The sequence below is a fragment of the Myxocyprinus asiaticus genome, chromosome 7 (genome assembly GCF_019703515.2).
Source record: "Myxocyprinus asiaticus isolate MX2 ecotype Aquarium Trade chromosome 7, UBuf_Myxa_2, whole genome shotgun sequence".
NCBI classification, from domain to species: Eukaryota; Metazoa; Chordata; class Actinopteri; order Cypriniformes; family Catostomidae; genus Myxocyprinus; species Myxocyprinus asiaticus.
The window spans coordinates 38,110,203-38,136,016 of NC_059350.1; the positions used below are offsets into that span (position 1 = coordinate 38,110,203).

Consider the following 25,814-nt stretch of genomic DNA (forward strand, 5'->3'; position numbering starts at 1 on the left):
AAACAATACATACACATTCATACATACCCAGTTGATGGTATTGGCTGGGGATCAGGTTCCCCCTGCAGTAGCTCCCGGTCCAGCAGATCTTCCTCCTGTGTGCTCATGCCCTCAAAAGCAGGGAGCCATAGTCTCTATCCATCTCTACAACAGAAAAAAGCACACAACCCCAGCAGTGTGTTTCCATACACTGAATAGTCACCAAAGCTTGAAGACTAAGCAGAATGTCCAACTGCAGACATCCCTCTCACACCTTCCTTGTGAGCAGGAAGCTACACACAATCTAAAATCAGGATTGGTAAGGCTATCTGCTAAATTATAGAAAGATATCTACCATTTTTTTTTTTATTACATGGGAAAATCAACAAGCTAGATAACTTATCTAACTAGCAGGCCAGTTTCCAGGCAGGTCTGAAGAGCATCAAAAAAAAAAAAAAAAGGTCTGGACAGTGTCTGCTCCCTGCCTCACATTACTACAGGCGGATTTTTCACAAGCGACAAAATTGGCAAAAAAAGTTAATTATATTTAGTTCAAAATGTACATAGTATTGCTAGTTAATGTTTATTTAGCAAGTTTCACAGAAACTGCCAAAAAAGCTTTTATATAAAAACGAGTCACGTTTTTTTTCCAGAAAAATAAATAGCTAGCGGAAATAAATGCTTCGTAACTAAAAAGGTTTGACTATCTTCCACAAGCGACAAAATTGGCCAAAAAAGTTCTTGATATTTTGCTAAAAGCTTGATACATAGTATTGCTAGCTAATGTTTATTTAGCAAGTTTTACAGAAATTTGCTCAAAAATAGAGGCTAGCTGCCTGTCCGATGAACGCCGACGGTCATGTCATTTTTTCCAGAAATAACTAGCGTTACTCCTACAAATAAATGCTTCGTAACTAAAATGTTTTGACTTTCAATAGACAATATTGACAACACATGTTAAATAACTTGTCTTACCTCGAAAAATCGCCTCAGTTTTCAATTTGATGCAGTAAGTCCAACACTGGAGGTAATCTCCCGGGATATCCTCTCTGGCTCCACCCAGGCAAATGGATGATGACGATTTATTATCCATGCCCAGTAACCCCTTAACCAATCATATGTGCTTGTAGCTTATATTGTCATGAGTATCTGGCAGTTTTCAGAAGTAAAATCGGTGATGGACGGCGAAGATACTGAGACAGGAACCATGGGAATAATTGCACCCAAATTTGAACGCTCCGGCTGGAAAGGGTTAAAGCAGTTTATCTACTGCTCTTTTCTTGTACAGCTTTAAATAGGGACATGCACACACACACACACACACAACACACACACACACACACACACACACAGACATACTCTTAAGTGGTGACATTCTGTGAGCCATAGTGGCCCTAACATGTCGTGTCCTTTCCCTTTTAAGAAAGAGCAGTCAACTTATCTCCATCACATATTATTTTTAAAGGTCTTCTTTATACAATTAAGTGTCTTGAGCATGACTGTGTTCACAGTACATGTATGTGTCATGTTTGTGTCTTTCCATGCTGAAAAGACCAGCTTATACCAGCCTAAGATGGTTTGCTGGCCTTAGCTGGTTTAAGCTGGTCTAGCTGGTCTCAGAAACTGGCAATCTGACAAATTCTCAAAACCCCTCTTAAAATATTTATGCATTCCAGCCTATCAAGCTGGATTTTTTCTGAGTGCAGACGAACACTCAAAACAAGGTGAGACAGCTGTAACAACTACTGTAACAGTTTCTCTTTTTACCTTGGCGTATCCACTTTACTTCAAAACACCAGGTAATGGACCAGTTATCTAGGTTCGTTACGGAGGGCAAGACTGATATGGCACACATAAACACACACAACTAGAGAAATGTCTTGAACCAATTTATATTATACTTGGAAAATTTTATGAATGTATGTGAAATGAAATTACAATGTAAGAATAAAATAAAAACACAGATTAATGTTTTGTTCCTTTTTAGATCCTTTTAGTTCCTTTTTATAACCTCGAGATATTATTTTAAGATCTTTTATTATTTGACTTATTTATATCTTTATATTTTAATTGTATAGTTTAAGGTTTAAATAATTTTTTCTATATTGATTTTATGGGTATTTGAATTGTATTAACTTGCAGTTTTATAACTTAATTTAGAGCTTTTGTTAATCTTTTGGATTGTATTTGTTCCACACAATTGTATTATTTATCTCTGTTATGGAAATATTAACCCATAACCAGAAAATACAGAATCACAATAACCAGGTTCAAGTCAGTAAGAGAACAGTTCATCTTCTCAAACAATACAACAGGTCAATAACATTTCACAGTCTATGAAATAAAATTCTCAGTCCATAGAAACATAGTGTGTGAATGAATGTACTTTTGTGGCATCCAAAGTAGATGTAATAGTCATTGGGTGTAAGAAGTAAGTAGTAGTGCAATAATCAGTAGTGCAAGAATCACTTCAATCCTACCGATGAGAATTACCAACAGAATGGAATGGGTTCCACTTGTAACACAGTAGAAAAGCACTAATCTGGTGATGAAATATAGAATCTCTTCTTCTCTTCTCCTCTCTAATCAATAATCATTCGCTGGGTGGCCTGCCATCTCGGTTTTTGAAGGGTTCGATCCAATCACAAAAAAAAAAACCTGACCAAATCCGGGGGTTTCGTATGCATTTACCATCCACATCGGATTTTATAGAGGTTCACAATCAGCAACCATCGGCATCAAAATCAACAATCACCACTCTTAGATTTGTCTTCCGCGATCAGCAAAACATGTTTCTCTCTCTGCTTCCATGTCCCGTCTTTGTGACGTCACACACAGTTTTCATCTCAGCCTATACATATCACACTTTCCATGTTGGGTTATTTTTTAATTATTTTATTTTTTAAATTACACAATGACTTTGATTAGACATTTTATTGCATCTTTTCAGCATTTGTGTTGAAAATATAATTATTACAATTATATTATTTTTCTAGATAGTCAAATTCTGACCTGTGTTATGCAGCTTTTAGCTATTATGCCACCTGCAGCTGGAACCAGCTTCCAGAAGAGGTTAGATGTGCCCCAACAGTAGTCACATTTAAATCCAGACTGAAAACACTTCTTTTTAGCTGTGCATTTTCTGACTGAGCATTGTGCTGCACTTATTGATTTCACTGAATCATTTTGCTTTTGTCTTTCTTTCATTTTAATTAATTTTTATCTCATGTGATGCCTTTTGAGCCTACAGAGAACAATCAGTACTCTCTCTCATTTCATTATTGCAAAACCTGACTCTGAGTTTTTATTCTTCAATATCCATATCAAGGACGCAGCTGTCACCCCCTACAGCATCTATTTGGAAGAATGTGGGCAATTTTATCGGTGTAAACTTGATCAACCCACAAAAATATCCCGCACTCTGTACCGAGAGTTGGCGGGAGTGGTTCTGACAGTCCACACTTATGTTCTAGTCCTCACTTGGAGTCTTTATTAAGAATCTAGCAGTGGCTAGATATCACACCCGGATGTAGTGGTATCTTGATTAGAATGTGAGGATGTCCTTGTGACATCGGAGTCATCCGCAGAAGGATGACACAAATAATAGTCTGCAGACTTTGAATGGGAAAACCTTGTTGGTCTCTCCACTCAGACAGGGGCGCCCTGAGTTTAGGAAAAGATAGATAGCAGAGTCTTTTAGTTCAGATTAGATATTCATTTTTCTTTTATTTTCTTGTTTTATATACACAATGTAGGCATTGGTTGATCATGGGTACACTGAGATCTGCCTTTGAGACTAAAATTAAAGGAAAATAAATTCAGTAATGATTTGGATCATTTCATGTTCTCTGCTTTTTCAGTTTGCTGAAGTCATGCCCTTAATACCTGTTCTCCTGATTTTTATGCTATACTATTCTTTTTATTTTATTTTTATATAACTTTTTCTCAACGTGTGTATTACGTTTTATTCTTATTCCATGTTTAGGCTCAGGATCAAGCATACCAGTTAAAATGATATATTGATAGAAATGTGTCAACCAGTAGAAATTTAGTGGGTATCGTTTCCATCACAGTTATGCAAATAGGGAATGTGCGCTCCAATCAGAGATTTTGCTACAAATAATCATTATATTTTAAAAATAATTTTATCCATTATTTGTTACTTTTGCACTATTTTTGCATTTAAAGATGCATTTTTCCTCACTGTGTCATGGATAAGATCATGCACACACAGTGTGTGGGCAGAGAGAGCGAGAGAGGACACATAAAGCATACATTTTCCTTTTAACCATCTTTAATTCAGATTTCTTTTTTCTTTTCTTTTTTTTTTTATCTGTCAAAATGATGGACAGTATTTTGGAATTATCCATCAGTGTTTTAAAATTTGTTATTTCCAGTTAAAGCAACTTCTGAATCCAGTCACTTTACATTCTGAGAGAAAATGAGGAAGAGATTGTAAATAAAAAGCTGAGTCTGTAAAAAACTAAATAAAAAGCCTTGCTCACCTTAGTTACTATTGCTGATACAGTCAAGAATATTTTCTCCCGTAATTCCTCTGAGGATGAACCCATTGATTCTCAGTGTGAAAATGCACAGTGAACATAGGAATGCATTTAATAATGTTAATGAATACAACCATATTGTACAGTGATAACAAAATAAAATAACACAATTTGTATTAATATGAAGTAAAATGAGCCACAGATGTGTTAATGTTAAAAGTAATTCAAAATAACTAACATGTTTTTTTTTCAACATTTGGAGTATAATGTCCCAAAATCCACATATTGTATGTGGACATCATGTTTATCAGTGCACTGATGCATGGAAATTGTATGTATTTTTTTAAAGCGGGTATCAAACAAAACTAGAGATGCTACTCTTTACTCCCAAACAGGTCTCAAAGAAAATAATTAAAGAGGTTTCTTACAAGAGGCACTTTTGTTGGCTCTGCACCCGTAGAAGCTCTTCACAGAAATCAGTCATGTTGTTGTGTCACGTGACTCGGTGCAGCAGAAGTTTAACCCTTAAATAACAGTCTAGAGTCCTGTGAACAGTATTCAGTCAGTTTAAATTAATTATAATTATGCGTTGTGTATAGCAAAGCCAAAATACAACGTCCACGCATGTGGACGCAGGGTCGCACAAGGTTAAATGTAGTTTGCATGCTTTTATTGTAACTAGGCAGTGGCTGAGTTAACAAAATTGTTTTAAAAGAGTTTTGTCACATTCATCACCTAAGCAGCACATGGTCAAGATGAGAGGAAACGTTTTGGGGTAAAAAGAACGGATGTGTGATACAATACCAAAACACTTAGAAAACAATAGCATCCTTCATTCTTACTATGCACTTTCCACCAGACCCTATTGAATGCAACCTGATGAGATTTTGTCCTGTGTGACAATGTCAGCTGGAAAAGACATGTTTGAAATATGTGTACAGTATGAAAGTGCCATTTTATCATGATAACTGACATCCCCAAGAATTTGCACTGCGCTCTTATTTCTGAGCCATTTTTTAATGTTCTGTTCTCTGTCTTCCGTTTTCAGACTGGTATATTTCATTCAAAACATTAATACAGTTTACATGTTGTGACCTGTGCCAGACAGTTCACTGAACTAATAGGAAATAGAATGTGGTCTGTGGCGTACAGCTGAAGCCACTAATGAATCAGCGACTCTGACTGAGGGAGGCTCTATGGTTTGGGCAGGGATAGAGGAGGCAAGAGCATTAAAGCAAGTACATAGAAGATTTAGGCCCTTTCCATAACCATTGAGCTGCCTCACTTTCCACTGCCTACATAGGCAAAGTTGCCTTCTATGGCAGCATCGAACTGAAATGGTGTGACTGATAAGTGACCTCATAAATGACTGATGTCAGTAGTGTAGTCTAGCGCATACACAAGTATATGCCGTATGCCCACTTATTCTTCAAGGATTTTGTGTATGCCCACCTAAAATTAGTAACAATACGCAACCAAGGCCCCCAGAATAGCGAGCTGGCTTTTGAACCATAACTTTTCAAACTGACGCATACTCCAACTCACGCCGGGGTTCCGGGGTTCAGGTCCGGCGACGCATCTAACTTGCACCGGACACTCCCCGCTCTGTTCCTGGACCTGTAAAGACGCCATCAGGTAGAAACCGATCTCCTGAGGAGAGGTGCGCTCGGTATTTAAAGGCAGCGGTGACGAGGCTCTTCATTTGGATCACGCAAACCCCATCACATGAGGCAGGGCGAAAATGATCCAAGGGAAGGGCATGTTGTTCCGTTACAACTGGTATAATAAACTGTGTTTCTTTACCTCAGATTACGCTATAAATGCAATTATACCATCTTGTATAGCTAATGTGCATGGGTGTTCTAAAGTTGATTGACAGGCAATTTCTGTATCTAAAAGGTGATTGGCTATTTTACCTGTAAGGCGGTTGACCATTCCAATCTCTCCCATTCATTTTAATAGAAGTGGCCCGTCTCTGCTAAATAGTCTCTGTTTTGACAAGCAGGAAATGTTCATGGAACAATGATGTCACTTGACGTCACCAGCGAACAGTCCTTGAAATTGTCTATATGTAAATATTTATATGAAGAAGATTTATACTTAACATTTCTCTTTTGTCTTCTCCGTGAAGGATTATATAATTATATATTATATATAATTATAAAAGGAATATTCCTCGTTTAATACAAGTTAAGCTGAATTGATAGCATGTGTGGCATATTGTTGTTTACCATAAAAATTATTTAGACTGGTCCCTCCTTTTCTTTAAAAAAAAGAAAAAGAAAAAATCTGGGTTACAGTGAGGCACTTACAATGGAAGTGAATGGGGTCAATCCGTAAACATTAAAATACTCACTGTTCCAAAAGTATTGCCACTAGACATAAACAATATGTTAACATGATTTTAGTGTGATCAAATTGCTAACCTTTTCTGTGTAAAGTTATATCCAATGTTACAACTTAGTTGCCATGCCATCATAACGCTGTAAACCCCAAAACCCTAAAACAACTGTAAAAAAACAACTATTTAAACAACTTTAAAGCTTAATACGCAAGTTTTAACAAAATAATAAATGCAAGTGTTTTTTGTTTTTTTCAATAAAATTACAAGCATCACATTTCTGTCTTTAAACACTCAAAACATTGGCCTTATTTGCTTCCATTGTAAGTACCTCACTGTAACCAAGCTTTTTTTTAAAGTAGTTGATTTTTGTGGTAATCAATATTATGCCACAAATGCTGTTGATTGAGATTAACTTGTATTAAAGCTGATATTATAATATTCCTTTAAATATCATGCTTATTGATTATGATTATTAATAATTTATATTATAATTATTATAATTGTGCTGCCTACCTTTTGAAACTGTCTTTGGGTCAGGATTTAAAATGCTGCTCTCTAGGTTTTGGAGTGTTGGTGTTAGACTCTCTCTTTCTCTCTCTCACACACACAGTAATACACAGACAGACACACACACACACACACACACACACAGCTATCATTATGAGGACTCTCCATAGACATAATGATTTTATACTGTACGAACTATAGATTCTATCCTCTAACCCTACCCCTAAACCTAACCCTCACAAAAAACATTCTGCATTTTTACATTTTCAATAAAACATAGTTTAGTATGTAGTTAAGCGATTTGAATTATGGGGACACTAGAAATATCCTCATAAACCACATTTATAGCATAATACCCTTGTAATTACCAGTTTATAACCTAAAAAAAAGTCCTCGTAAACCACTTAAACCTGCCCCCCCCCCACCCAACACACACACACTTGCCCAATTAAATTCCAATAGAAGCCTAATTACAACCTGAGTATAAACCGACACAACTTTAGAAAACCACACAGCCCTCACACACCTCTAATGGCACAAACACACACACACACACATATACACAGCAGCAAAACAGCCTCTCATAGCTTCTTCTTCTCCCTCCCACTAGCTTTATATATCATTTTAGACTCCCCAAAGACTTGGGAATTGCAAATCAGACTAAACATCAACATTCATTTTGATGTTCAAGCAGAAGCTTGATACTGCCCTCCCCTGTTTTGTAGATTTATCATCAAGTAATATAGACTAGATTTATTTAGCTGACTTGAATTCTCTCCGACTTTAAATCTGTCATGGGTGTTTAAACATATTCTAAATCTAATTCTTTATGTGCAGTTTGCTGGCAGTCGATGGTGGCCTTTTCAGAGCAATTTTATTTATGCTTACACACACACACACACACACACACTCATACACACAGACTATTTGTTGTCTATAACCGTTTTACATTTAACTCAACAGCTGTTATTTGACAAATAAAGTCATATAAAGATGATGAAGTGTCACAGCCTATTAAGAGCCATTTATAACTTCTCGTAGGAAAATACCATCAATACAGGCCATGTTTGCCCAAATACATTACCATCCTGTTTCTATTCAGAATGGCAGTGCTTTAAATGCTTTTTCATTATGTGTAGGATGCCTCATCTGTATGTTTTTTTGTCTACATTAGCAATGTAATCACATTAGTTTTTCTTTGCAAAGTGCAGTTCTATATCACATATTTTTAAGGCTTTTTTCTTTCTTTCTGTAGAGTCCCTTTTGCATTACATTTGATCATAATTCATAATGCAAATTGAATTAATACATTTTCCATCTAAAGGGTCTTTTTACAACAAAATTTACGGCTATGGGATTGTTGCGAAGGTTTCAGGAATTCCAGTTCTAATCAGTTTTTAGAAGGAGGACAGAGGAAAAAAACATGTTACTGTAACTAAATTTGTGCAAAATTATTTTTACGTGGCTCGTTGTAGATTTCACAGCAGTTTCCTGGTAAAATTAATGCTATAGTTGCTAAAACAATGATGACTTTTATTTCCGTTCACATAAATCATGAGTGAACATCTTGATTAGCAATGAAATGTAATAAGAGGTCATGTTTTTCTGCCAGGCAAGCCACAAACAGATGAGTGGTAGTCTAGCTGATTACAAATACTTACAAATGCTCCCTAATACTCTTAAATACTTTTGAATAATTTTAAATGCATGGTTTGAGAGATTGATTTATGCCTGTTAATGTATAAATAGCAAATAAATCAGCAGTGCTGTCAAATTAAATATTCTTTGTCATGTGGTACTGTACAAATGTTCTCATCGTTGTCTGATCTGCATTGAATCAGCTGTCAGATCAGTTTCGTGCAGACACACTATTTTCATGAGCACGGACTGTGTAGGAGACACAGTTTATGATGGATTTCATGATTTGAGATTGTCTTCACTCCTCTCATATTCCTGTACTCCCCTGCAACCCTCCCTTGTCTTCCTACTTCACTTCTTCACAAAATGAGAACAATCCCTAGAGAGAGACAATACACAAGCTGTTATACACATTCGGGAGTGTATTTACTTGCATCCCTAATGTGATCATACAAGAGGTCTTGACATCTCTGCTTTATCTAATTAACACATCAGATCTGAACTTCATACAAATATATGGTTCATCACATGCCTATGTACGTGTGCAGCTGTTATGATGCCACCGGTCTCCCCTTTGAAAATCTATCCCATATACCTCACTGCATGCTGATCTATGGCTCCGACATTCCATAGACTGTCTACAAAAATGTATGCATGTAAAGTGTGAGTGTTTGTGGAAGAGAGAGCTTAAAGGTGCTGTAAGAGATTTTAGCATGCTGAAGCTTTCACATGACTGAGCTGTTGAATTAACCACGCCCCCTAATCTCAAAACTCTGCCCTCCAAAGATAATTTTGAGACAAAAACCCAGCAAAACAGCAGTATTGTTGTTCCTGTGGCTGTCAAATTCAACAGTGGCACAATAGCGCCCTCAAATGACAAACATTATGAATCATAGCCTCAATGATTCTCTTCAAACAAGAACCAGCAAAATGACTGACAGGTGAAAATGTCAATGTCTGCGGTCTGAGACACATTTTTGTCTGCTATTTACAAAGTCTAAAGCTGTCACAGGGACCGGTGAAATATCTCAGGACACTTATTTCATTAATATCTTTAAGGGAGTAGAAAAAAAAATTGCATACTTTCCCATGAAAAAATCGCTTACAGCACTTTTAAGAGACCGTAATTGAGTGCATTATGTCAAATTAATTATCTTATTTATATATTTAATTTTACTTGGCAATCGTACAGTTTAGATAAACTAGCCTTTATGATCAAAGAATTGGCCATCCAGTTTTCAAATCAGTTAGAATATTTTATAATGTATTAAAGTGTGCATTTTTTTTATGTTAAGATACTTTCACATATCCCAGCTTAAATTACAGATACTCTAAGCATTTGTTGGCTGATATCCCAAAACAGTTATCCAATGGTGTGAGTTTGAGGCAGGACCACCTATGAAGTGTTCAGGAAACCTAGGCATTATTTTTGCCATTTTTATGTAGTGATGCTAGTGGCGCAGAAATTGTATTCAACCCAGAATATTACTCTAAGACTTAATAATGTAATATAAGATATACAGGATGGCATCAGGTTTCTCTTTCAGTTCCAGCTAAGCTGTTTTATTGTGATCTACTGCTGCTGTTTTGAGCTCCTGTTTAGTTTCTCGCAATATTAGTGCAAAGCCCTCTGGGTGCACTCGAGTGTGACAAACATTCAATGCCATCTGCAGCTTGTGTTAACAGGCAATTAAGCTGGTTATGTAACAGACTAGCTGACACGGGTGTACACTTCCCCTTGAATACTGTAATTCTCCATTGTTTGACCAGGCTTAACTGCTAGATATTTGTTTTGTTTTTTTCAGATGATTTGTGGAACAAATGGCCTTAGTAATTCAATGTGTTTCATCAGCTTATTAAGCCATGGGATTTGTCAGTAGATAACATGTGTTTCTCTGCATGTAACTGCAGATTTCATGACATGACCAACACACAAATATACAAAGTTATCCTTATCCAGAACAGGGCTTTATAACCTTTTATAACTTAAAATAAGCGGGAGTTTGACTAATTGAAAAAACTAGTCTCCACATAGGTTGCATATTCAATGCAATGCGCATTAAATCTCTTAAACACTCATCCTCCACAATAATAATCTGCCGGTAGACTGTGTGGCTATCCGCTTTCCTACAGCAATCGTGAAGCTGCTTTCATGATTCGCATCAGAGCATCAATGTCAGCATCAAGCGTCTCTTTGAACTCCACATGAAAAGCGTTTGCAGACAAAAATGTCTCATTCTGCATTTTTGGTGATAGTTAAAACTTGCCGTGCTGCTGTGGTAATTTAAATACACCTTACATAGGCTGAAAAATACTTGATTTCTATCACAAGTCACATCTGGGCTTGTTTTGTACATCAAATAGCGCTAAGAGGTCCTTTCTCCAACATTTCATCACTGACAGGGAAGCGCTGTTGTGTGCGTGTTGTGAAGTATGCGTCAGCGTAATGACTCCAGGCGGACACATTACAAAGGTCTTGACAAGTGTTTATGCTGTATTAACGTTGAATGCATTAATTGCAATTAAGAAAAATGAATGCGTTAAACTTTTTTAATTAATCACATGCGTTAACACGTTATTTCTGATAGCTCTAATTCTGACACAAAAAAGTGACACACTTCAGCTTAAAGTGCAGTGTTCACACTTTAGATTGTTCACTCAAAGCGTTGGGATTAACATTATCCAGGATTATCTCGTTACATGTTTCGCACTGTTCATACCTTACCTTCGGTTAGTAAATTACACTATACTGCACCTTTAGCACCACAATTTGGGCTTCATAACCCAGGATAAAAAGCAGTGTTGACCCCCTTTACATATCAGAATGGAGCCAGGTTGGGATGGTTTGAAAAATAAGACACTTGTTGACGTCAGACAAAAAAAAAAAAAAAAAAAAAAAAAGGCATTTCAGAGATGAATTTATTTCATTTTCTTTTGAATAAAATGCTCTGATGAATTGTGCACAATTAGACTAGGCCCATGAAATAAGAAAGTAAATAGGGTCAATTTTAATTTCATGTTGACTATGGTATAGGGGACAATTTCAAAGAACATAGCCAGGTAATAAATGTGATGAGACATATTTTGAGGAAATCCGTGACGAGACATTTTACCCCATTTGGCGTCTGATTTCTGGGGATAAAATGAGTCATTATTGCCATTAAGCATTAAAGAAAACATAACATTAAATAGACCTAAATCGCATGTGCATTATCATTTCTATTTATTAACAACAAATACATAACATGATAAATCATAGCAACTTCTATAGTTTGAAGTTATATGAAACACAACAAATAACCTATTAGCCAGTAATAAACATTACATTTAGATTGGTCATTATCTAGTGAACTGAAATACACTGCTCTCTCTGTTTGAATAAGTGCTGTCTGTGACTGCTTGTGATTTTCAGCACTTCTGCTTGTTTAGATGAGTGGATGAAGAAATAGTTTCTATCCTATACAACTATTTAATAACAAAGTAAAAACATTTCCACTTCAAAACTTATGATACAGATTCATTTTCATATTAAAATAATAATAAAATCATTAATATTAATAAAATACTTAGGACCGATATTTTTATGAGGATTGATCCCCTTGATACATCATCATTATAAGAAGTATCACTATTCCGATCTGCCCATCCCTATTCTATTTACATACATCCAATATACAGTGCAAAATAAATTCCAATTAATATGGCCAATTAATCCGTTTCTTGATTTTACCATGCAAGACCACAGTGGTGCAATGGCTTCAGCTAGTGAGACTCAAATATTTTTGACAGCATTTTTACCCCATGAGCGTAACATGCATCTCTTGGCACACTATAAATCTATCAGTAGCAAAGGGGTATTTCACAACTGCATCTTATTTTTATGTACTAAAGGGTATGTTATTCTCTAATACATTATGTCTGCTACCTGTTAACCTCAGTTAATATGAGAGAGAAGTTTTTAGTTGTTGTGTGTAGTATGTTTGGGAATCCTCAGCTGTTACAAATACGGTCTGTTATAATGTTAACATGTCTGTGGCAACATTACTCAGCTATAGACAGATACAGATGCTATGATTAGATCTCACCACACTCATTCCACATCTTATGCTTCATGTTTGCAAATACAGATAGTGGTAAGAGAGTGAAATATATGTGTGTAATACACTGTAAAATTGACACATAGCAGGCAAACAGTGTATTCCTGACCAGAGACTTTCTGCTATCAGTTAGAGTAAGTCAAGTACTCAACTCTCTCACACACACATTGACAACACAGTTTCAAGGCGATATCCATCATTGATCCACATTAAGACCTATGTCTCCATTGTCATTAAAACTCATTTTTTAACCATTCCACAGATTTCATATTAGCAAACTATAGTTTTGGCAAGTCGTTTAAGACATCTACTTTGTGCATGACACAAGTAATTTTTCCAACAATTGTTTACAGACAGATTGTTTCACTCTTAAATGACTATATCACAATTCCAGTGGGTCAAAAGTTTACATACACTAAATTAACTGTGCCTTTAGGCAGCTTGGAAAATTCCAGAAAATGATGTCAAGCCTTTAGGTAATTAGCCAGTTAGCTTCTGATAGGCTAATTTGCTAATTGGAGTTAATTGGAGGTGTACCTGTGGATGTATTTTAAGGCCAACCTTCAAACTCAATGCCTCTTTGCATGACATCATGGGAAAATAAAAAGAAATCAGTCAAGACCTCAGAAAAAAAATTTGTGGACCTCCACAAGTCTGGTTCATCCTTGAGAGCAATTTCCAAATGCCTGAAGGTACCATGTTCATCTGTACAAACAATAGTACGCAAATATAAACACCATGGGACCACGCAGCCATAATACCGCTCAGGAAGGACACACATTCTGTCTCCTTGAGTCGAACGTAGTTTGGTGCAAAAAGTGCAAATCAATCCCAGAACAACAGCAAAGGACCTTGTGAATATGCTGGAGGAATCTATATCCACAGTAAAACAAGTCCTATATCAACATAACCTGATTGGCTGCTCAGCAAGGAAGAAGCCACTGCTCCAAAACCGCCATAAAAAGCCAGACTACAGTTTGAAAGTGCACATGGGGACAAAGATCTTACTTTTTGGAGAAATGTCCTCTGGTCTGATGAAACAAAAATTTAACTGTTTGGTCATAAAAAAAAGGTGTACCTGTGGATTTATTTTGAGGCATAACATTGTTATGTTTGGAGGAAAAAGGGTGAGGCTTGAAAACCGAAGAACACCAAACCAACCATGAAGCATGGGGGTGGCAGGATCATGTTGTGGGGGTGCTTTGCTGTAGGAGGGACTGGTGCACTTCACAGAATAGATGGCATCATAAGGAAGGAAAATTATGTGGATATATTGAAGCAACATTTCAAGACATCAGCCATGAAGTTAAAGCTTGGTTTAAGCATCCATCTCTGGGATCTCTACAGACATCCCTTATCCTGTGCCATTCGAAAGTTAAAATTATAGACGTCCACAGTAATAATGAATCTACAGTCAGACATTTGTCCGGAAAACAAATCACGTACAAATAGGGCTTTACTTAATAGCACCATCTACTGTTGGATATGGTAAACGCATTCAGTCTGACTAGAAACAGATAAAACGTATCCCCTCCGTAGATAAAAAAAATAAATTACCAGAAGGGGGGATATCAAAAGCAGAGGCAGGAAATTCCCCCTTATCCCCCCCAGCAAATTGCACCCTATATATACTAACTGTGCCAGACAGATAAAAATACAAGTGTCATCACAATTTCATGGTGTCGAAAATAATAAGATGTACTTTTATTGCATTATTCATTTATGTAGATGTGATTTGTGTTCCTGTCTTGAACTCATCTGGTTACTTTTGAAGTTTGATAATGAAGTTAAAATGAATTAATTTTAGAATAATTAAAAATATGTTGATGTGTGTTTCAGGTGAAAGTGTCCTTCTTCAGAACACAGTTCGGGGGAGATCTTCAGCATGAATACAGGTATGTCAGTCTTTTTCAAAGTATACATTTGTATATTTTATATATGTCATTGTAATTAGGGCTGTGCAATATGGACAAAAAAATCATAATGTGATTTAATTTATATATATTGCTACTGCGATTTTAAATGCAATTTGCCAGATGTTTTTCCTTATTCATACATTTTACATTAAAAAAATTCAGTGTTCAAAAACACATTTTGGTGGGGTGGGCGGGGGGGGGGGTTGTCTTTTCATAAGTGATAGTTGCATAACCAACTGGCAGTTGCTAATACAACTTATTTTTATGTCTGTAATTGGCGTAACATGGCATAATTGTTAAGATCATGAGGCCCATTACGCCTATATTTTACACTTATTTCCCATATTAAAAATATAACCTATTGAAATACATTTGATAACATTGTATATAATCATGAGACTAAAGTGGGTCCTGACAGCCTTATTATTATTATACTACATTCATTATTAAGGAATAAAATATAGCAAAAGACTTCCAGCCTTATAGCACATTACAAGGACAAATCAAAGTACACATGAATGCAAGGATGGAGTGGAGAGAAATAATATCAAGGATGAATACAAGGATGGATTGGAAGGAAATATAATAGATGGGGAGATCAATAACATAGAAGATTAAGAACCTAAAATTTGAACAAAGATGGGAACTGCTTAAAGAAGTAATTATATATTAAATGTCTTTGACTTTTCTGATTAATTTGTTAAATAGAAATGTAATTAGCAATTATACTGCCCTTCAAAGGCAAAATGCAAAATTGAGTTATGTCTGAAAACAGGTCTTTTAGACTATGATCTATCCTGTGACAGACGAGTTTGGCTCATATGCTAAAATTCAGAGAAAACTTGATGAGTTTGGCTCATATGCTAAAATTCAGAGAAAACTTGATGTGAAATGCAATAACTACAAAATCCACATCAAAATAATTTGATGAATGGACGGATAGGTGGATGGTTGGATGAATGGATGGATGGAAAGTAATGCCATGTTAGCACCAAAGGTGCAAAACAGAGTAGTTTAAAGTGTAATTACAAAACACAACAAACTATCACAGCACTATAAAAAGATGTAAATAAAAGAGATGTAAGATGCGAGGTGAAGACAGCATCTCTCAGCGACACCAAACGTACAACAGGGGAAACAGAAGCACGCGTCCTGCAAAACACACTATCCAGCTATTGCCGCGAACGGTACCATCAGCTAATATTGGTGGGTATGGTGCTTTACAATTCGGGTCCAGTATTTCGCGAACACCCACAGTATGATTTTGGGGAACTGAGTTGGAAGGAGATATTTGATGTGTGGGAAGAGGGTGTCTGTGGTACATTAACATAAGTCACATAGTCACTGCTAAAGACACCACCAGGCTTGGTGGTCCCTGACTCTCTGGTTTGCAGCAGCAGCTTCTTGAGTGTGTCGTTACTTTCGGCCAATGACAAAAAGAATATAAATAAAAAATACTACAAATTTCTGGTGCTATTTTGTGATTGGTTATGGCAGTCTACAGCCCACCCTGAATGTTTGCAACACATAGCCTGCCCCTTAAATTGCTTTTAGCCAATGCAAAAATCGTAAAAAGTCACTTTCAACTTGTCACATCGCACCTAGGACACAGTGTCATTGAAATCTTTTCGTTTTTCAATAATACTTCACTAATAATATACTTCACAAAAGTATAGATATTGTAGATGTTTGGAAATCTATCTATCTAACTTTATAAAAACAGTCAATCAAATTTTAATTGCTATAATATAATTGTTGTTGTATATTTTGGAGCACTAATGTGAATGAAATAATGCATGTGCTTTGCTTTCTGCTTGTTTGCATGTACTGTATGCTTCTATGCGGTTCCATTTTAAAAAGGTTAAAAAAAATGTACATTTGTTAACAACGAACTAACAATGAAAAACACTTTTACAGCATTTATTAATCTTTGTTCATGTTAATTTCAATATATAGTAATTGATTTTTTTAAATCAAAAGTTCTATATGTTAACATTAGTTAATGCACTATGAACTAACAATGAACAATTGTATGAAGTAACTGTAACAGTATAAAGATGGGCAAGGATGAGGCGGGAACCAGCTGAACAGTAAAAGTAATATTTAATGTAAACCTAAACAAAAAGACACAAACACAAATGCATATACGGCAGCTGCATATGGCTCTCTCTCAAACTGCCACATCCGGCTGCATTTATCCCTCTCCTCAGCTGATTAGCCCGATTGGGAGCCGGGGTTGCGAAGTCATGGCCCCACCCTCCTCCTCATCACACTCCCCCCTCCTTTCCCTCATGACGTACATCCCCTCCCACCATCCGGCTGCGCCTGACGGCAGGCTTTCCCCATCTTTCGAGACCCAGGAGGAGACAAGGGGAGAAAAAGGGGAGAGGGAAAGAGCGAAGCAGAGTGACACTGGGGGTGGAATTGCTCGCCGGTTCCCAGACACACCGTATCCTGGCCCTCGACCGCTCCTCCCCGGGCGGACAGCAGTGAGTCCTCCGACCCCTGGTGGATGGAACGCCCCTCTGCGTTCTGGCGGCTGGTAGCGAGCCCCTCCGTCCCTGGCAGCGGCTTCACCACTCCAGGCAGCTGGCAGCGAGCCCCTCCATCCCCCGGCAGACGGACGCAGCTGCTCCTTTGGGTGGACGGCAGTGGCGAGGACTCCACGACAGCGCATCCCTCCTCCTTCCTGTGTTTCGGAACCAATGTAACAAGGTTTAATATGGGCAAGGAGGAGGCGGGAACCGGCTGAACAGTCAACGTAATATTTAATGTAAACTTAAACAAAAAGACACAAACACAAATACACACACGGCAGCTGCGTGTGGCTCTCTCTCTCGAACTGCCGCATCCGGCTGCATTTATCCCTCTCCTTGGCTGATTAGCCCGATTGGCCCTCCTCCTCATCACAGTAACATTAACAAAGATTAATAAATGCTATAACAAAATATATTGTTCATTGTTATTTCATGATACCTAATGCATTAACTAATGTTAATGAATGGAACCTTATTGTAAAGTGTTACTCAGTGATGGTTTGAATGGTTTGAATGAAATAAAAGTGATGTCCCATTGAGTTGCGCACAACATGCAGTCCTGTCCTTTATTTTTTATGTGTAACTGCTCACAGTGCTGAAGGTCTTGTCATCCTTACAACATGTATTCATGTACCGTTTATTTGGACTATTATTTTACATTAATATATCTAAATTCACAACTAAGCATTCTTTTTTGCATTTTTCAGGATGTGTAATAATTATACAGTATATTCAGGCTTAATATAATTACCTCCTGCTTCTGCTTCTCTACTCTGTAATCCTGTCAACCTCTCTTCTCTTTTATAAATAGTCAGAATAATCTAGTGAAAAACTGGCCACAAGATGTTGAATGCTTTGTCTGCTAAAATCGGTCTGCTAATATGTTTCTGAATAGCCGAACTGCCCCCAGTGGCCGTAGCTGGAACTACAGTTGTGCACATGCAAAATGGCGGGTTCACACGTCCTCCGTGAGCGACATTCACATTTTCTTCTGTGAGAAACAGCAGCGCCTTTACGCAGAAAATAAAGTTATCTACGGTGTCCTATGCCAATTTTTTTCTTTAATAAGTTCATAATAAGCTGAGGTTATTGATGCTTCAAGGACAACAGCGGGCAGTCACGTGCACTTCATCTTTATCAGCACACTTCGTAGTGATTGGTTCCTGTTGTGTCTACACTGTACACCTATATACACAGAATGGCAAAATGTCTGGCAGTTTATTTATTAATTCCTTTATTAAGTAATTTTATTCAGTTAACTTGCATGCAGACATATAAATTGTAGTGTACTATAGGTTCAGTTTGAATAATTTTGATTTGCTTTTGTGTCTTTTCAATAATCTCCTGATTATTTTAGTGTTGTACTGCACCCAGAGCCATTGACCTCAGCGTGAGCCACGCAGCAAAAATAGCCTCAACGCCGAAACTATCCACTCACTGCCGTGACTGGGATGCGTCACCTCGCGACTCACGCTTGCAGTGTAAACGGTGTCATCTGTTAATATGGGCATCGAAACGAAAACGCGCCGCTTATGCCTCGCTCACGCCCCGCGCACGGAGGATGTGAGAACCTGGCAGTACCGAGGCCAAAACTGCGTTCTTTCACTTACTTTTTTGAATGGATGTGATGTGAAAGGCACAATGCGGCCGATTTTCAGAAACAATTTAGTATTAAATACATTAAAAGTCCTGATCCAAACCATAACATTACTGAGAACAAAACAGCATCCTGTAACTTCTGTGCAAATGCAATATCTCGCTAGTCAGAGATCAAAATGGATGTGACGTAAAAGGCACAGCGCGGGTGATTTTAGGGGCATGAACATTCATCCATTGCATGGTGGCGCTTGTCCGGAATTTGCCACATTGACTCAGACTTTCTGAGTCCATTTGTCTCTGAATTTCATGTTGAAACTGTCCATCACTTTCTTGACATGCCTCAGTCCTTCCTCTGTATCTTTACTGTAACTGTTGTGTCTTGTTAGTTGTTGTTTATTAGTGACTGTATTTTGGTGCAAAATCCACATCCAAAGTTTTTTGCCAAATTGTTTGCATATGAATATTGTGGGGTAATAATATTCATATGTGTGTGTTATATTGTCCTCAAAGAAATATTTTATTTATATACTGTATTCTTATATTTGAATTTATGGCTGGACATTAAAGAATGCAGTTTTGTCCATAAACATAAAATTATATATTTAAAATACTTTTTTTTTGTTGTTTTTTTTTTTTTTTTTATAATTTCAAGCAAAATATGAAAATTGACCTGCAGTGTGACTGTCTGCATCATGAACTGTGATATTCAGAGATGTATCAGAATGAACAATGTGGATAGAAATACTATTTTAATATACTGTATTGACCTTATCTATGCATGCATATAGCGCTGTGTGCGTGTGCACATTTGTGTGTACTGTGTTTTAATAGATTTGTTTTTATGGTGTCTGCTTCACTGAGCTGAACTGTCTGTGTGTAGATGCCTGGCGTTCACATAGTGTGTCCGAGGATTTGAGGAATGGAGACTCCAGTAGCTCGTCCTTGACTGCTAAAGGCTTTCGTAGTGTCAGACCCAACCTACAGGACAAGAAATCTCCCATACCGGTATAAAAACATTTTTTTTTTTTTTTTTATTATATTAGGCTAGGATAGGCTGCTAATGCATTCTTGTTTAATCAACAGCAGTTATATTTTGTTATGTTCACTTATTCATATCAGCCTATCCTCCTTTTCTATGTTTTAAAGGCGAGGTGTGTAATTTTTTGTGCCACTAGCATCACCAAACAGAACTGCAAAAAATAATGTTTAACCCTTAAACGCATACCTTGAACCTCATTCCACCTCATTCCACCCTCTGTACCTTATCCATTTTAGGATTCCTCAATCTATCTGTTATAAATAATGTGACACACAAAAAATGCCAAAATTGAAAAAAAAAAAAAAAAAAAAAAATTTGTTTGTTTTTTTAATAATGGTTTAAGTACCAAAAGTGTATTATTATTATTTATTTTATTTTTTTACTTGCATAAATTATATTTTTTTATCATTATTTCATATATATTTAAGTTTACTATCACATGAAATGAGATTATAAGAGAAATGAGTAGTACATTCATAAAATTAATACTATATCACGTTGATTTTCTGTGCTACAATGAACTATCAACAGTGGTGAATTATCAGTATTCTATATGCATATGCACATGCATAATATACATGTTATTCCTTACACAAGGTGGCACTGATGTTTCATTCATTGACTTGATTTACATTTGACATTGCTATATGACGAAAAAACAACATCGAAGTAAACTTATAGCAAGTAAAACAAATGAAAAGTATGTGACTTGTCATTTGGGTGTACTACTGAAATAATGTAAGTTGTGCATCTATTTAGACTCAACAAGTGCCTGAGAAAATACACATAATAAGATGCACGTAAGCTACACATAAGTTATACATATATTACACATGTGTAGATTATGTGTTATGTGTTTGACAGCCTGTTGCATCTCATGAAATTTCAGTGTGAAAATAATGAATCCTGTTCTAGATTTGCCTGATTTGTTGATTTATCTCTTATATTTTGATGTTTATTTTACATAAATTAATCAAAATATATTTTATTTGATTGTTTTCTAATTTTCTTGAAAATATTTGTACAATTTTACACTATCTGGGCATTTTGTTAATCCATTTTTGATAGATATAAGTGCCGGGTCTCTAAAGACCTGAATATGTAAGAGTGTTTGGGAAAATTACCATGCAAAAATGTCTTCTGAGCAGTTCCCACGTCTTCCATTGTTTGAAAAACACATAGCTCAACCCTTGCTCTGTCGGGCTGGTAGGGATGTTCTGATAGCACCACAGAGTCACAGTTTACACTTCAGTTTAGCTGATAGGAGCTGATAGTGGAATTCAGCACAAAGCAGGCGAGGAACTACCACCCCATTATGATCAACGGGGCCACAGTGGAGAGAGTGGACAGTTTCCATTATCTTGGCATACACATCTCACACGATCTGTCATGGACCTGCTACATTAACACCGTGGTAAAGAAGGCCCGTCAGCGTTTTTACCACCTCAGGCACTTAAACGACTTTAAACTGCCCTCTATTGTGCTAAAAAACTTTTACACCTGCACCATTGAGAGCATCCTGACAGGAAACATCACAGCCTGGTTTGGAAACTGCACAAAACAAGATAGACTGGCTCTACAAAGAGTGGTGCAATCAGCTGAGCGCATCACCCACATCAAACTCCCTGACCTGCAGTTCATCTACAGCAAACAATGCTGGACCAAAGCCAGGATGATCATGAAAGACCTCAGCCATCCTAATAATGGACTCTTCTCTTTGTTGTGGTCAGGGAAACGCTTCTGCTCCCTGATGGCCAAAACAGAGAGAATGAGAAGGATCTTCTTTCCTCAGGCCATCCGTGTCCTGAACCAAGGACAACACCAGGACTAGGTTCACTATTCAACACCACACACTTGAAGCAATATTACAATCTGCATTATCATATTATTATATTATCATTATTATACATCTACAACATCACCTCTATAACATCAGCCTGCTGCAGGTCAACATTACTGCACAATTGCACTTTACCTTGCACAATGAACATATTACCAGTCAAACTGTTGCTGCTACCACCTCTACATCTGTCATTATGCACTATTTCATATACGTACATTGTACATACAGTATATTTATTCTTTCTCCTATTTTATTGTGCGTTTTATTGTGTTGTAAATTGTGTTTTTTAATTGTGTTTTTTTACTTCTATTTACAACACAATAAAATACAAAATTGTATATATTTTATCGTAAACTGTGGGGAAAAAAGTCGTATCAAGAATTTCACTACATTCGTACTGTGTATGGTTATGTATGTGACAAATAAAACTAGAAATTTGAGTTTAACCCCTTAACACTGGGAAATCAACCTACAAATGGCTTATTTATAGTTGTGTCTGCATATTAAGCTGGGATGAAATAAAACATTTTGAAATCAGAAAAATTACACACATCACCTTTAACTCCCAAATTATTGTGTTTTATGACCGTTTGAATTCATGTTGGTCATGGTCCTTTTTGAAGCAGGGTTTAGATGTGTTATCTTCACCCTTGAACAGTCTAATTATTAACAAATCATTCAGAGAATACAAACAGCCATTCTCAATGGATGAATTTGCTGTGTTTTAATTTGTCTATTTCTTTTTAGTGGGCAAGATTGTCAAAATTCTCATTTTTCAAACATATCCTGTGTTTATGCTGGACTTTTCTCTGTCAGGTCCCACTGCCGCCCCCCCGGAGAGAGAGCTGTCACGTGATTCCTAACCCCCCCTCTTACATCTCCCTCCAAATGACAGACTCCTCCCTCTCTCTCTCACAGAGTGATGATGTTGTTACCACAGACTCTTATGCCATAAAATCTAGTGCCACCTACTCATACTGTTCCTCCAAGACCAACCAAACCTCCGCTCTCACATCTGGAGACGCCTTCGAGGAGCCCCCCCTCTCCCAACAGGCTAATGCTAATAGTTTTATCACTCGGATTCTGGAGAGCAAATTGTCCACATCAAAATTCACCACTGACCACCTGAATGCAGACTCACAGGCTAATGCTAACAAGATAACTATAAATAAAACTGACCCAAAGTCTAAAACTAAGCCATTCATAAAAATTGCATCCACTAGTTCACTTCCCATTCCTCCACAGCAAGACTCCACTGGCACTTCAGAAACACACATAGCCTCTCTTTCCATCCAGTTAGCTCCCCACACTCCAGAACCCCAACCGGTGACCCAGTCAAAGCGTGAGACTGAATCCAGGACAAATGCACTGGACCCAGCTGACTCCATTCCACCCCCTCTTGTACCACCAAGACTAGCGGGCATTTTGGTGGTATTACAGTCATTCATTTACAATGATAATGTATAACTCTCTCTTGTTAAACTAACAGGCTTTTAACAGCACCCATTCACTCTCACCTGATGGGAATAGAGTGAGCATTAACAGATGCCATGATGAATTAATATATGTGTTTATTGTTAAAGGGGTCATATCATGAGGAATCATGGTTCATTGTACTATAAAGACTGTAACTTTCAAAACTCAAAACTTGTTCCCCACTCCAAAAAACATTATTTGAAACCAAACTGCAAAAATAGCTCATTCACAGATCCTTGGGTTTTATTTACATGTCAAAAACAACATTTACCCGGCCAGTCACAGCGAGGTCATAAGGAGAGAAAAAGGACATAAGCTATTATTCCATACCTAGCAACAGAAATAATAACTATAAGACTAAAATGAGGGATAGTCTGACAACCTTGTGCTGTTCCTGGAATGAAGCAATCATTGTTTCTCATTTCAAATGCTAAGGGGGTGTTTCTTAAAGGCACAGCAGCAAAACACAGCCCATTTAATTCTAAGACCTGTTTCACACAGCACGTGAAAGCAGTGTGTAAACAGCGCATATTGTTTTCAACACCCATATTAACAGTTTAGACTATTCACATTGGCACGCAAGCCATGCTGTGCCACGTAGCAGGGGCATCCCAGATGCTACAGTAAGACGAGAGTTTCGGCTCTGAGACTATTTTGCCCAGTGTAGCGCGTTGAACTCATACAGTGAAAATGCACTACAAACCTATTTTACTGCATAATCTTTGCTTATTTAGCCTTTTATAAAGCAACAGAAAATACTGGAGTGAACTACTCACGCATTGTTTGAAACAAGAAATCTGTTGGGCTTGATGCCATTTCCACATGCAATAGATTCTACCTAACAGATTATTCATATGAAACTATAACATTTTTGTCAAAATATTACAGTTATTGTTACTACTGTAAAATCATGACAAAATTTTTAATGGTGATTATGGTGTAATATAAAAAATAAAATAAACATTTTGTCTCATGGCACACGGTTGCTCTCTTCCACCTCAGTGCTGTTTATAATGTCGGGGTTGTCTTTTTGAGGGGTTTGACAACCTTCATAGTGATTTAAATTAGAAAAATCTCACTAGAATTCAAATGGGTCACATCAGTTTTAATTTCGAGCCTTTAATATCGAGTAAAGTCCGGTTGATGCGTTCGCACCAGAGCTATAAAGCAGAGCAGATCATTGGTGCTAGTGGTTCCATTACACTCGCGCAAAAACCCAGCTTGAATCACACCGCAAAAATATCGTGTTGCAAATCAGAAGCCTTTAGCATGTTAAAAGCGATGAATGTGAGATTACCATTCAATTTGCCTGGGCAGCCCTAAATTTCATTTAGGCAGCCAGCGAAAATGTTTCAGTTTTTCATGGCATGTTCTTTTCATTGTGTTTGTGTTATCAGAAATCACCTTATTTTCTGTATTGAGTTGAAGCTCTGTCGTGATTACTGTTAGGCTCATCACAAGCCCTCTGTAGTTACGCTGCAGCTTGACATATGCACTGTTTTGGTGTGCTGTGTAAAACAGGTGTAAGGGTCAGTGAGGGTGGAAAATGGTAATGAAAAATAAAATTGAGGGTTGTTTTTTTTTTTTTTTTTTTTTTTTGACAAACAAAACTTTACTAACAAATTAAGTGGACCTCAGGAAAGAAATCGAATAATTCAACAATGAATGATATGACCCCTTAAAATGCTAATTTTGTTTAACTCTTGAGTTTATTTTTTCAGCCAGGTACCTCTAACCTTCATTCCTTCCCACAGATGTTACATGTTCACTCTATTGCTCAACATGTTCAGTCCATCTGTGTTTAACTTATGTCACTTCTTGCTCACCGGCTTTTCTGTGTGTTCACCTTAAATTCTTCTCTTCCTCCTTATTATTCCTTCTCACCTGCCTCCATCAGCGTGAGGTTTCCCCAGTAAGAGGGGGTACCGGATCATTCTTCTCTGGACCGCCCTCCCCAGACCCAGTGGCTCGTCGGTCACCCTTTAGCAGGGCCAGTCAGGACTCCACCAACTTCCTTTCAGGGCTATTGTCCAAGGCCCTTTCGCCAACGCCCTATGCCCCTATGGAAAATTTCGGGCTAATGTTGGCCTCTCCTGCTGCGTCACCAGTAGCCATGTCAGCGCTAAGCCATTATTCACCGTCCACAGCTGTGCTGGAGTAGCTGCAGATCTGCGGCATGTACTCTTCCCCCGCGGCCACACCCACCCCATCCCCCACACTCAGCCATGCCTCCAATGCCCATGATGATGTTCCCAACCCTGCTGCCACAGGCATTAACGTAAATATCACGCTCGACTGACCTCGACTGCACCTCACCTCAGTCTGATGTCACATCTG

The 25,814-nt window shown here is 37.4% G+C and overlaps 1 protein-coding gene across 1 annotated transcript in view; it reads left to right on the plus strand.

Annotated features, from left to right (window-relative positions):
* The window catches only part of sorbs2a (sorbin and SH3 domain containing 2a), a 99,039-nt gene that overhangs the window by 37,667 nt on the left and 35,558 nt on the right, over positions 1-25,814 (plus strand). The window contains exons 2-4 of the mRNA XM_051703126.1: positions 14,907-14,962; positions 20,000-20,124; positions 22,818-23,432. Coding sequence (XP_051559086.1) covers positions 14,953-14,962; positions 20,000-20,124; positions 22,818-23,432 — 750 coding nt within the window. The 5' untranslated portion in view covers positions 14,907-14,952. The remainder of the gene's footprint in view (positions 1-14,906; positions 14,963-19,999; positions 20,125-22,817; positions 23,433-25,814) is intronic.